General features: G+C 43.4%; 1 protein-coding gene across 1 annotated transcript; it reads left to right on the top strand.

Moving 5' to 3' along the window:
• The first annotated feature begins 3,555 nt into the window (after positions 1-3,555).
• On the top strand, positions 3,556-6,887 carry LOC146666891 (transmembrane emp24 domain-containing protein 6-like). The gene is made up of 4 exons (XM_085415021.1): positions 3,556-3,981; positions 4,206-4,332; positions 6,124-6,296; positions 6,533-6,887. The coding sequence occupies exons 1-4, from the start codon at positions 3,556-3,558 to the stop codon at positions 6,764-6,766; spliced, it is 960 nt and encodes a 319-aa protein (XP_085271147.1). The 3' UTR covers positions 6,767-6,887.
• Positions 6,888-13,914: the final 7,027 nt, after the last annotated feature.

Genomic DNA, 13,914 nt, shown 5'->3' on the forward strand with positions numbered 1-13,914 from the left:
GCAAATGGGCGATAGAAAACCGATCGGTGCCTGTGACATTCCCACTATGCGCTGGCATGACGTCGGGGCAGCATGAGTAGGAGGATTTTTTTTTTGCAGATGCCCATGATGCCGCCCCGGGCAACTGCCCGTATGAAAATCCGCTACTGCATGTCGCACATGGGGCGATTAGGAACCAGTGACACCAACGAGATGAGGCCTTCTGGCACGCCTTAGATTTGCCACCTCAACATGCAGTTAAGGTCTAGAGTCTGGCTTATGAGCTACTAAAGTTTAAATTCAGGTGTGTTGCAGCAGGGACACGTAAGGGTTTCAGGAAACTGGCCCTCGAAGTAGAGGGAAGGGTCTACCATTGCACTGGCTTTGAAATGCTTGTATTTGAGGGGAAAGCACCAGAGTTTGTGGCCCTGCATGGAGCGCAGACGCAAAGTTAACAATGTTTGATGGGAAGATCTGGAGTAGATGCTATCAGCTTTAAATTTTATCAAAAATGGGAGTCCCTAATAAAACATGCAACTTGTTTTAATGTTGTGAAGTGGCTGAGTTAGCGTTGGATTATTTTTATCTTTACGGCTAATATCTCAGCACCTCACATTTGTGTTTTGTCTTTTACTGCATGGTGTATTGTAAAACAGTCTTGATTCACTCTGATGCTGGAAGACAAACTTTAGGACGCAGTATGAGTCTTTATGTCCCTGCTAATGATGGACGGGCAGATTTATTTTGTTTGGGAGAAACACAGCTGTCAGCTTGCAGATTGGCCGTGGGTAAGCCTTTAGAAATTAAAACCTCTATATAAACACTGCAGAACACAAACTTATATACTGCCTAAAAGGCCCAAAGCAACAGCAAGACCCAACAGACACAACAACCTGCTGAAGACTGACAGAGAGAGAAGCCACACTAAATACACTGGCTCCAGGAGGCGGGATAACAACGCACAGGTGAACCCAACCAAGACAATAACGAGGGTCTTCCTGCAAAAGAGGGAAGGAAAAATCACAGAAAGCCACACGAGAAACTCACTTTGGAAAAAAACCAACAAAACTAAACAGAAAGGAAATCTGAAAGAAACGAACAAAGAAGAGGAAGCTGCTGCGAGGGGAAACACTGGTTACCTGGTGTAGATACATCACAGCAAGTTACAACACAGATGCAAAAACATCCACAAGTCTTTATCCTTGCTATCATAAGCTTATGTTTTTGACTCACACTGAGGATAACAAGGCTCAGGTGCTCCGACGAGACAGTAACGAGGAGGGAAAAGGAACAAAGGAGGGAAAGTCCAAAAAGCCACTTCAGGATAAAAAAGAGGGAAAACATGCAAGGTTCAGAATCAATTCATAAAAATGTATTAATAAATGATTTCTGCTGCTTTTTCATTGTGTGTACATGAAAACTGGGTGTTGGAGTTTGTTTGTCTTCACATCTTTTTTTAGTGGGTTCAAATCTGAGAGCCTGAAGTGATCGGTGGGCAGATTTTCAGGGAGCTTCAATACTTTAGTTTCTGTTGAATATTCTTAATGCTCTGCTGGACAATAAAATGTCCTTTTAATATTTATGTATTTATTAATTTTTCCTTTTGTTTCTACTTATTTTTTTCTATTGTGGCTTTGTTTACATTTTCACATGGTCTTACTGAGGTGATGCAAAGTGAAACATGCTTTCTGTTCGCTTGTTTTTTCGGTCATGTACTCGAAAAGCTTGAACATGGACCTTGAAAGATCTTAAAAAGTGCTTGAATTGGAGCCAGATAAAGGAACCCTGTTTAAAGTTGATTGGGAGGTGATGGAGTCTGAAACCATGTGATCACTGTAAGCTCTGTGATTTATTACCCGATGGACCAGCAACGCCTTCACTGTGTTTAAATGAGAATGAATCCAGCTTTACTTTAATATAGTCGGTACTGTGCAAAAGTCTTGAGCCCTCGTTTCACTCGTTTCTTTACATTTTGCAGGAGAATTGGAAACGGATGCAGCGATTCACTGAAATGTGCAAATATTCATTAAAAATACAGAATATGAGGCAAAAATCTAGTCTTTACAGTTCTAACGAGCTTGAACGTGAATGTTTGGTCTGGCCTTCATCCTTCAGCTCACTCTGAACTCTCTGAGCAGCTCTCTGGCGTCTCTGTGAGGACCTGCAGGAACACTTCTCCAGACTTCTTGAAGGACATTCAAAGCTCTTCTGCCTTCTGTTGATGATGTTGATGACTCCACGCTGTTTATGTCCTGCTGAGCTTTGTGCTCTGGGACTGCCAGACCATGACTGATAGTGTTATTGTCTTATAGCTCACGTCACTGCTTATATCTGAAGTTCTGCTGGCAGAAATGCCCTTCAGTCAGAAAGGTTGATGGTCAGGATGAACCTGGACACTTCTTTGCACACATGTGTGTCGTATCTTTTGCATGATAAGTACTGATAGAGACAGACGTGAGTCTGTATTTATATTTCTTGCAGCCTGTTAGCACTGTACCTCCTGCCTTTCCAAACGGCTCTTCTGTGTTTCTGTCTCATCGTTCTGCTGATGAACATTTGTCGCCCACCGTGATCTCAGCACGTCGTCCTGGTTCTGGAGAGCAGACGTGTGTTGATCTGAGTCCTGTGATTTCCAGTAGTGATTTATTCCCAAGACCAAATCAAACCGTCCTCTGCTGCCGTGTTGTTGCACAATAAAAATGATGCAGCTGTCAGAAACGGTCCGGCCCTGGTTATTGTCTCAGATATGACGCTCGTCTTATCCTGTCGGCTTCTGTCGCTTTCCTTCATTTACTTCTTGTTATTTTCCTGAAATGTGCTCCAGAGTGACAAAAATATGTGCTGGAGTTTATGCTGCACTAAAACCTCTGTGACATCGATGCACTCACTGCTAACAGGAAAGCCAGAGGAGCAGATGCATCCCAGCAAAACACTGATGCAGCTTTTTCACATTAAACTGAAGTGATATCAGATACAGTCCTGATTAAAGCTTTAAGACCACTTGAAAAATGGCAAAAATCATATTTTGCATGGTTGGATCTAAATAAATGTTGTTACTAAGAGAATGTTTTATTCACAAATGCAGACATTTCAAAGCTAAACGACATGATTTTGAAAATGAGAAGTGATATGAAGTGTATGTTAATCACAGAATCATAATTCATACATGATTTCATTGATAGTTAATTATGTTTAACTGCTCAGCACTGATCACTTCCTGCTGCAGAGGGTGGAACAACCAGTGATCAGGTTTAGGGGGCAGTTACTTTTGCACACAGGGCAGGTTTGGGGAGAGTTTTTCGCTTTATAAATGAAACCATCATTTAAACAATACTGTTTGTATTCTCTTTATGATCTTTGTCTAGAATGGAAACAAGTTTTATCATGTAAAACATCAATCAGACCATCTTCTCAGCACTACACCCACTCTCCTGTTGGCATATGTCTGCTGTTTCCTGTTCACCAGTGGATCAATGGATTCATGTAAATGTTGAAATGACGGCCATGAGAATAATCTAAATGTACATCCACCACATGGTCAAATATTACTGAACCGGTGGTCCAAACCTCCACAGGATGTCGGGATCTGTCTGTGGAAGTTTCAAGGTTCATTTGTTTGGATCACCTGGAGAGTTTCCCTCCTGCAGGGTTTTCCTCTCTATCAGCAGTGCTTCCATCTGTGCAGCCTGTCCAGTTTTCCCAGCAGAGGAGGAAACATTTCAGGGCTGGTTAATCATTTTTGATCTAACTGCAGCACAGACTCTACTCTCACCCTTCCATGTTTTAGACATGCTGTGCTGGATTCCCTGCTTCTTTCTGGGCTTTTTATTTTGGGGCTCAGCTCATGGGGTTCCCCAGACAAACGCCCGCCCCGACGTCACAGACCAGGAGCTGTTCTGGGGTTCTGACCAGTACGACTTTGCTATAGTGCTTCCTGCTGCTGGGTTGGAGTGTTTCTGGCACTTTGCTCACCGTGGAGAGAGATTTTACTTGAACTTCATGGTAAGAAGAAAACTCTGTGTCAAGCTAAGTGACGCCACCTGACATGTAGTCTGTTTTCCCACAAATGTCAGATTAGCATGGACACCAGCATCGGTACCATCTGTTGAAAAGAGCTCACAGTGGTAACATCAAACAGGATATTTTACACTGACAGAGCTGCTGCTGCTCGTTCCTGCAGTGTGTGGACGCTCTGTATGGTTTTTAACTCTGTATTGGTTTTGTAGGTCCAGTGGGTGATGGGAGTCGGCCATGACAGACACCTGTCTGTCACCGTCAACACTCCGAGTGATCTGTTGCTGTCTACTGTTGATGATGCGAAGGGCCAGATCAACTTTGAGGCTGCAGAATCAGGTAGCTGTCTGTCTGATGGATAGCTCTTCCATGCTGTTATTTCACTTCAGCTGAATGCGATGAACAGATTGTAGGAAATTATGTCTAGATATTCACTTTAACATTAAATGTTGATACAACACAAACTCTCGTAGAGGATGTAAAGTCAGAGAGATACATGTTTTAAAGGTGAGCAGCCAAATAATTATTAAAACACAAAAACACCTTGTTAGCGTTAGCTGGTAGATTAGCATTTGAGATTTCCATTGAGATTTCATCTTTTATTCTCATGATACAGGTCGTCCCACTGCATCTCACCCTGCAGGAGTTTTACAGAAATGTTCAATAAAATCTTCTAATTTTCATCATGTTTTTCTGTAATGGTGCCTGGGTGGTGCCAGTGTTTTAAGTTTGGACATTTTGTTAGTGTTTAGTTTTCCTGTGTCTGTTTCCTGTTTTATTATGATAGTCTTTTGTCCTGTGCTCGTTATGTGGAGTGTACTTCCTGTTTCTTTAGTTTCTTCCAGCCATGTTTTCACCTGTTTCTCATCCTGTCATTATTTATTTGTCTCTGCTCATTGTCACGTCATCGTCAATGCCTCGTGCGTGCACCCTGTAGATCAGCGGTCTCCAACCTTTTTTGCGCCACGGACCGGTTTATGCTCGACAATATTTTCACGGACCGGCCTTTAAGGTGTCGCGGATAAATACAACAAAATAAAACTAGTACCGGTACCGAAAAAAAGAAAATTTATTCATAACACACGTGGAAAGACCCAGGAAAACCGAGTAAACGATAAAAACGATAACAAAATAACACTGAAAACCGATAAAAACCCTGAAAACCAGACATTTCACACCTGAGCCTGAACTCTCGCGGCCCGGTACCACACGACTCACGGACCGGTACCGGTCCGAGGCCCGGGGGTTGGGGACCGCTTCTGTAGATGTTATTAGTCTCATCATTGAGACTCAACTCTTCAGTCGGTTTCGGCACCGTTCTCTGAAGGTCCCACCACAGCTTCTCCGTCAGGCTGAGGTCTGGACTGGCTGGAGCATTGCACCACTTTGATTCTTTTTCTTTTGGAGGTTTGGCACTCTTCTTGGTATCATCGTCCTGTGGCTGATGGCCTCACATCTGACTCTAGAATACATTTGTATACAGAGGAGTTCATGGTTTACTGAGTCACTGCACGGAGCCCAGATCATCATCCCTCCACCACAGTGCTGACAGCTGGTCTGACATGTTTCGTTTTCTCCTTTATGGACAAACATGTCCACTTTGGTTTTGTCTGTCCAAAGGAACCTGAGCGTTGCTGCAATGTTCAGTTAAAGAGAAGAGGCTTCCTCCTGGTAACCCTTCCAAACAAGTCACACTTGTTCCGTCTGTTTCTATTTGTACTCTCATGAACTTTAACATTTAACATGAGGCCTGTAGAGTCTGAGAATGAGAATTCTTGGGGGTTTGCAGTTTTTCTGAGCGTTTGGATGGTCTTAGGTTGAATTTGCTGGAACATCCACTCCTGAGATGATTGTAGTATTGTGTTAACACACAACTGAATGCTGCAGACCAGCAAACTGCAAAAACGTCTGCATTTGCAAAGGTTCTCACATCTGCCGTTGGATACACCAATCAAATACAACTGATTTTAATTCCTATGGAAACATTAAGGATAAACTCAATTTTCACAGGATTCTGCGATACGTAATAGGTTTGCTTTAACTGGAAAACATTTTGTGTTTGCTGTGTTACTTTTAACTGTGCTATATGGAAAAAAAAAAAGAAAAACATCTTGACTTGTCTACTTCCAGGTTTCTATCAGATGTGCTTCAGCAACTTCCACAACCGTTTCGGCTCGATGCAGGTTTCCCTCAGCTTTGGTGTTTACTATGACACCTACCAAGATCCCTCAAAGAGCGAGGAGGAGGAGAAGAAGAAGGAGGAGATCAGCAAAGAGCTGAACAACACACTGAGCGTCATCGAGGTACACATAGCTACCTGCTGTTACAGTTGTTATAGTGTTGTGGTGTCTGTGGCAGTACTGACAGCAGTTGGTGAGCCAAAACAAGTCAAATGTATTTAAACTTCACACTTAAGTTCAAAGTGTTTCACAAAATGAATTAAAAACAGTAACTGGTAGCAGAGGCGGGATTGTTGGAGTTTGACACATCAAAAGTGAATAAACAGATTTTTATACCTGCGTCTGTTCTGCTGTGTCAGACTACGACCCACAAAGTGGAGACCTACGTCTTTCACATGTTCCGGCACTACGGCTTCAGTCGGATGAGAAAGAGCGTAGACTACTTCCTGCTGCAGTCCAACTCAAAGTACATCACCTGGTGGTCGATGGCCCTCAGCCTCCTCATCGTCACCTCTGGGTACCTGCAGCTACTCTTCCTCAAAAGCCTCTTTGTCAACAATACCGGCACAGAGGGCGAGAAGCCTCGATGCTGATAGACTAAAAATAAAAATGTCTGGATGTTTTGTGGAGGAAAGGCAGACACGAACAAATTGAAAAGCAGTGATGGTTCTTTCTCTTTGAATGAATAAATATTAGAAATAATCATGTTGAGACTTTGTGATGCTTTTCCAAACAGACTCGATCAGTTATCTTAACACGTTTTTTTTCACAATATACTGCATTGATACAGTTTGATAACAAATAAAAACAATAACATATATGTGATGGTGATTTTAAAAATATGTAAACATATTATACTGATAGCTACCAGTACTCTCCAGAAACCATTCATCAGCTGTTTGCAGAATCTACACGTTGGCATAGCAATGGGCGGTTGGCGAGGGGTTAAGGACCGGTCTCTAGGCCAGCATGACGGGGCAATAGCAGCTAATCACCAAGCACTTACAACGGGTTGGGAATGATTGGTGGTTCAATGGTTTCCTACAGGTCTCTGGGCCTTTGTGACACAATATGAGTAGACTGTGTTGCCAGTAGGTTATGGGGCTTCTGTGTTCACATCTGCTCTGTATGACATTAAACTCCAAGGACCAAATAAACTGCAAATTTGAGTGTTTCGAGCAGCCTGAGCTTTTAGCTTACATGCACTGGCATTATTATTAAAAATGTAAAATAAAAGATGTTAAACCATGTTTCACATGAACATCCACCACCAGAACACAAAATATATGATGGGAAAGACAGAGGAGCAGAACAAGTTCATCTAGAGGCAGATGTTGCTTAAGGAAGTAGACTAGAAGCCAAGTATAATAAAACTGACCGCATGTTTTAAAAATGCAGGGGTGGTTAGTCTTTAAATGTTAACAAAACAAAATTTCAAGGTTGAGGTTTGAAAAACTGTAAAGTCCAGAAATCAGTGGTTAATGTCACTTTGTTGATAAAGTGTGCTGGTAGAACCTGGAATTGTGGTTTCCTGTTAAAATGTTACCAGATCCAGCATTTATGTGTGACTTCAGACTTTATACATAATAATGACCCAGACTGAACACTGCAGTTATAATTGATCTGAATTTCAGGAGTGGGACCACACCTCCATACACGTCACTTCCTCTCCTATGTCTATATATGTCGCCTGCCCTATAACCTATAACAGGCACTATAACCTGTTCATTATTGTTTCCATGCCCCACCCATCTCGCCTTTTCAAGCCTTTCACTTCTCATTAGTATCTGCACAGCCTGGGACCTGCCTCCAGTCCCCTCTGAGGCCTTCCCCAAGCCACAGCCTCAATTCAATCTCAAGCCATTATCTACTAGAAATGCTGTCAAACCTAAAATGAGGACGATAGTATTTTGCAGGCATCTGTATTCAATTCAATTTAATCTTATTTATATAGCACCAAATCACAACAACAGTCACCTCAAGGTGCTTTATATTGTAAATGGTAAATGGCCTGTATTTATATAGCGCTTTACTAGTCCCTAAGGACCCCAAAGCACTTTACACATCCAGTCATCCACCCATTCACACACTGGTGATGGCAGCTACGTTGTAGCCTGGGGCGCACTGATAGAGGCGAGGCTGCCGAACACTGGCGCCAGCGGTAGGCAGAGGGCCCGGTGGGTGAAGTGTCCCAAGGACACAACGACCGAGACTGTCCGAGCCGGGGCTCAAACCGGTTACAAGGCGAATTCCCAACTCTTGAGCCACGATCGCCCCCAGGATATTGTAAGGTAAAATCATATGACCCTGTGAGCAAGCACTTTGGCGACAGTGGGAAGAAAAACTCCCTTTTAACAGGAAGAAACCTCCGGCAGAACCAGGCTCAGGGAGGGGCGGGGCCATCTGCTGCGACCTGTTGGGGTGAGAGAAGGAAGACAGGATAAAGACATGCTGTGGAAGAGAGACAGAGATTAATAACAAGTATGATTCCTACGGTGGCTGGGAAGTGCAAATCACATTTACAACATCAACAACAAAATAATATTTCCGAAAACACTTTTACATTAAAAAAAGGTTTTGACCTTGACTTCCAGGTGTTCTGAGTGTGGTGTTCAGAGCTGCCCACCAGCAGGTTGAGGATTGAAGCCAGAAACTTGGAGATGTTATAGGTGACTGAGTTGATCATGCAGACAATTGGTCTTAAAGGTGCACCCTGTTTATGTATTTTTGGTAAACCATAGTGGTTGGTGTAGATTCCCCTGGGTACAGCCTGTGGTATGAGGTCCGGTCAATAGCCTTGTCTTGTTCTAACTGCTTCAGACAGTCTATCACCCTCTTCCTGTAGCCACTAAAATTTATTTATACAGTAAAACTGTTAATTTTCATTTGTTGCCTCAAGACAACACTGTGCAGTTAGCCCAATTTTTTTCAGGCAATATACAGTAATGCATTTGCATTTGCGTGTAGAGATGTGTTTGTGTGCATTTATATGATCATAGTCAATGTTTATTACTTTACAATCTACTCATAATTACAGGACATGGATGTAAAAAACCTTTTATGGAGGGAAACCAAGGGAATGTGCACTTTCTGTCCTCAGAAAGTGAGGACAGTGAAGTAGAGGAGTGGATCCCTGAATCAGGTTTGAGGGACAATTAGGAGCTCAGGAGTAACTGTGTCTGTGTGTCAGATGAAGAAAATGGCGAGGGGGCCAATCTCGAATCTTTGCAAGAGGGCATTAAAAATATCAGCCAACAAATCTTTGACCTCCGGACGGAGATGAAAGCTGACTTCGACGCATTCAAAGAAGACCTCAGGCGTGAGTTGAAAGACGACCTAAAGAAATTCAAAGAAGACACAAACCAACAGCTATCGGCTAACAAGCTAGCGCTCCAAGAACACGGCGAGAAACTCGAGGAAGCCGAAACACGAGTGGCGGGGCTTGAAAGCTGGTCAGCGGTGGCCTATGACGCGCTGAGACAATCGCTAATGGAGCAAAGGAAACTAACCGAAAGGCTAGAAGACCTTGAGTCTAGATCGAGAAGGAGAAGGAGAAGAGGGCAGTTCGGTAATGAGCTTTGTTGAAAATGTGATCAGAAGAGAGAGACTAATACCTGATGGCACTGACCCACAAATACAACGGGCTCACCGATCCCTCGGTCCTAAGCCAGGTGCTGATGCCGCTCTCCGTTCCATTGTCGTCTGTTTTCTTCCATTCAAAACAAAGGAAACCGTCCTCAGAAACGCATGGCAGAAGAAGATCCTCGTCAAAGACAAACCCATCGATTTTGACCATGATTATACTGCCACGGTAGTACAACAGCGCCGTGCACATAGAGAAGTGAAAAGCGCACTTAAACAAAAGGGCATACGATTCCAATTCTCTCCAGGGTTTAATTAGAGCCCCCGGGCTCGGTGTGAATAATGCAGCACCTGAGCGCACCTGAGCGGCCTGCTCGAGCAGAACGAGGAGCCGCAGGGAGGCCGAGAGAGCACCACCTCCAGAGGGAGAGAGAGGGTGGTGAAAGGGTTTGAAAGAGTAACATCATAACATCTGAAGGTTTTCATGTCACTCTAATGATGTCCTGACAGAACCACGAGGGGCATCAGAAACATCTGTGTCACACCTGTCCATCACTACATCTGTGTTAGTGACACTGCTGGAAGAATCCAGATTGCTTTGATTATTGTTTCCTTCCATTTTGTTTGCACCAACACTGCAAGCATCAGACTAAATCATACTTAGTATGTATGACCCCACAGTACCATATCACCCTATTAGAGCACTTCGCTCTCGCTCTGCAGGCCTACTTGTTGTTCCTAGAGTATTTAACAGTAGAATGGGAGGCAGAGCCTTCAGTTTTCAGGCCCCTCTTCTGTGGAACCAGCTTCCAGTTTGGATTCAGGAGACAGACGCTATCTCTACTTTCAAGATTAGGCTTCAAACTTTCCTTTTTGCTAAAGCATATAGTTAGGGCTGGACCAGGTGACCCTGAATCCTCCCTTAGTTATGTTGCAATAGATGTAGGCTGCCGGGGATTCCCATGATGCACTGGGTGTTTCTTCTTCACTCACTATGTATTAACAGACCTCTCTGCATTGAATCATATCTGTTATTAACCTCTGTCTCTCTTCCACAGCATGTCTTTATCCTGTCTTCCTTCTCTCACCCCAACCAATCACAGCAGATGGCCCCGCCCCTCCCTGAGCCTGGTTCTGCCGGAGGTTTCTTCCTGTTAAAAGGGAGTTTTTCCTTCCCACTGTTGCCAAAGTGCTGCTCACATGTCATTGTTGGAGTTTCTCTTTTGTCTCTTTATTATCATAAGGTTCTTACTCTACAATATAAAGTACCTGGAGGCAACTGTTGTTGTTTTTGCTGTATAAATAAAAGTGAACTGAGTTGAATGTAATTTGGTTGAACAGGAAATTCACATCATGGATCTGGAGCAGCTGTGTGATGATGTCATGTCAACATGGACCAAAACCTCTGAGGGATGTTTCCAGAAACTTTTTAAATTTGTGCCACAAATGACTAAAGCAGAAGAGAGCTCAGACTCAGCTTCACTGTCATTCAGCCATTTGACATGATATGAATGAAAAACAGATTCTCTGTCCAGGACCTGGGTCTGAGCGACCCAGGGTCCATGAGCATTTATGACTCTTGTTATATGATATGTGTTTGTTTCTGCATTGTGCTGCTGTTCCTGTGTCTATGATGTTGGAGACCTCACCTGCTCAACCGCCTGCCATAACCACGCCACCATCACTTTACCTACCTGTTGCTGCTGCATCACCGTCCAATCTACCCCCAGTGGCTGCTACACCACCATCATTTCCACTGCCTGCAGCTGCCACACCAGCACGGCCTGCGTGTCACAAACCACCTGCAGTGCTTCGCCATGGGCCATCGGAGCTCTTACGTGGCTGGACCTACTACAAGGCTGTCATCAGATCACTGGCCGGCCACCAGAACTGCTATGCCACAGCTGCCAGACCTGTGGCAGGCCGCTCGAGCTGTTTTCCTGCCGTCACCGTCCATCGGGCCGGCTGCCAAAACTGTGGCAGAACTGTGGTTGATTTTTTCAGTTTTTTGGGGACTGTTTTGACAGCGCTGCTGGACGTGCGGTCGGACTTTGAAACCGTTGGGATTAGGGGCTCTGTTTGCTAGAGGATTTTGTTTTTGCACGGAGAGTGCGGAGACTCGGGAGCAGAGTACAGACACTTGGGAGAAGGCGCGACACGGGAGTCGTGGGAGCGCACTGGAGATTTGTTGTGTGTTACATTTACTTCACTGTAAATCAACGCACTGTTTACTGCACAGAGTCCAGCATTTAGGTCCTTTCTCCCCCACAGTCTGCCACACAGACCGTGACATTCTCAGGTCTCAGTATTGCAGCATGCTACCAAACAACGAGTAAAACATTACAAATAACTACAATTAATAGAACAAGAAATTCTCAAAAATAAGTACTGAAATATGCAAAAACATAAATAACAATCACAAATATATAATATTTATATTTGGTTCTTCTTTATTTTAATGACTATTTACAGATTTTCACTGGAGGCATCAAAACTATGGATGAACACATGGAATTAAACCCTCGGCCTTCTCTCAGCGAGCTTCATGCTGTAGTCACCTGACATGGTTTCACTTCACAGGTGTGTTAACTCCAAAGCTGGAATCCTGGAATTTCTTGCCTTCTGAATCTGGTTGGGACTAGAAGTCAGGGTGGCACGCAGTAGTGCTGCACGATATTAGGAAACCCTGCGATGTGCGATAACTGCGATCAATATTGCGATAACGATATGACTTGCGATAAAATAAATAGCAAAACAAACAAAAAACCCCGACCACATAATTTCCGTTTTACTGCAACAGTTTTATTTAAAGAAAGCTGCTGTATTAGCAGTGCAACAACAAAGTGCACTTTAACATTGAAACATTGCCCCCATAAAAATTTTTGGGTCTTCTTTAAGATCCCAGCTGGCCAGCACCTCACGTAATACACGGGCTATATTTTCACTAGTGTGAGAGTTTGGAAAACACACAGTCTCTAGACACCGTGTTTTCAGTTCAAAGTCTTCGGTGAGGAAGAGCACTGTGAAACTCATATATGGCTCCGTTGTACGACTTGATCATAGGTCTGTAGCATAGTTTTCAGCTTGGCTCAGTTCAAATGTGACGGTCTTGTGTAGGGCTGGGTATCGTCCATGATTTCTAGAATGGATTCGAATCCGATTCACAAGGTCCTGAATCGATTCGATACACGATTCGATTCAATTTGATTCGATTCGATTTAAATCTGGGAAATTTTGCCTCAGTCAGATTATAATTCAGATCAGTACATTTACATATTTTTGTATCTATAAAAAGGAAGCTGACACTTTCCAGACTTTATCACAGGTGTGAGCGTCACAGCAGAGGCCTTTGTGTCAAAGTAGCTGAAGATAAAACACAGAAACACATGAAGGTGGTTTTCCTGGCCTGGATTTTATAAAAATATTCTGCAGTACATCAAAAACGAAAGAAAACCATTAACCAGCTTATGAACATTGCCTCTGAAGTTACAGCGGTTTTATTAGAGACACAGCGTTTTGCATAATTTTAAAAAGTTTACATTTGTTCAGAAGCCTGTTGAACGGCAGAAATTAGGTTTTCTCTTTGGAAGTAAGTAAAAAAAACATCGGCCGACAGCCTGTAAACAACAGTAGACTTGTGCGTAACAACCAAGCGAATAATGCAGAAAACAGATTTCGGGGACAGACGGGAAACTGTTCTTGAAGTACAGAGAGAGAGAGAGAGCTGTGCATGAAGTGTGATTTTATCCTGGTGGAAGCAAAACAGCAAAAGTCAGAGTGAATCCATGACGATGTTTATGTGAAGCGTTTGGATCTTCTTTTGCTGCTGGTTCGGTCAATATTGTTTGGAGAGAGATCAAACTAACAGCTTTAGAATCTGTGCAAAAACGGCGTGAACACAAAGCGCGGACCCGCCGAAACATCAGAATCAGCGAGCTGTCGGCTTTCAGCCCCGAGCGTGTCCGTGCCGTCGGGTGAGAAAGTCACATCTCACTGATCCTGATCCGTCGGCGCTTTGTGTTTACGTCTCTGTGCAGAATCTGTGTTCTTGCTCTCATTCACTGTTTTAAATGTTTGGTGGTTGTCAAAATTTTGTGAAGTTTCACCTGAGATTCTGGAATTTCAGGCAAAATACATTTATATTAAAAAAATCAATTCA

The sequence above is a fragment of the Rhamphochromis longiceps genome, linkage group LG7, assembly GCF_057381845.1.
Source record: "Rhamphochromis longiceps isolate RC_006_pf linkage group LG7, R_longiceps_female_GT1.1, whole genome shotgun sequence".
In the NCBI taxonomy this organism is placed as follows: Eukaryota; Metazoa; Chordata; class Actinopteri; order Cichliformes; family Cichlidae; genus Rhamphochromis; species Rhamphochromis longiceps.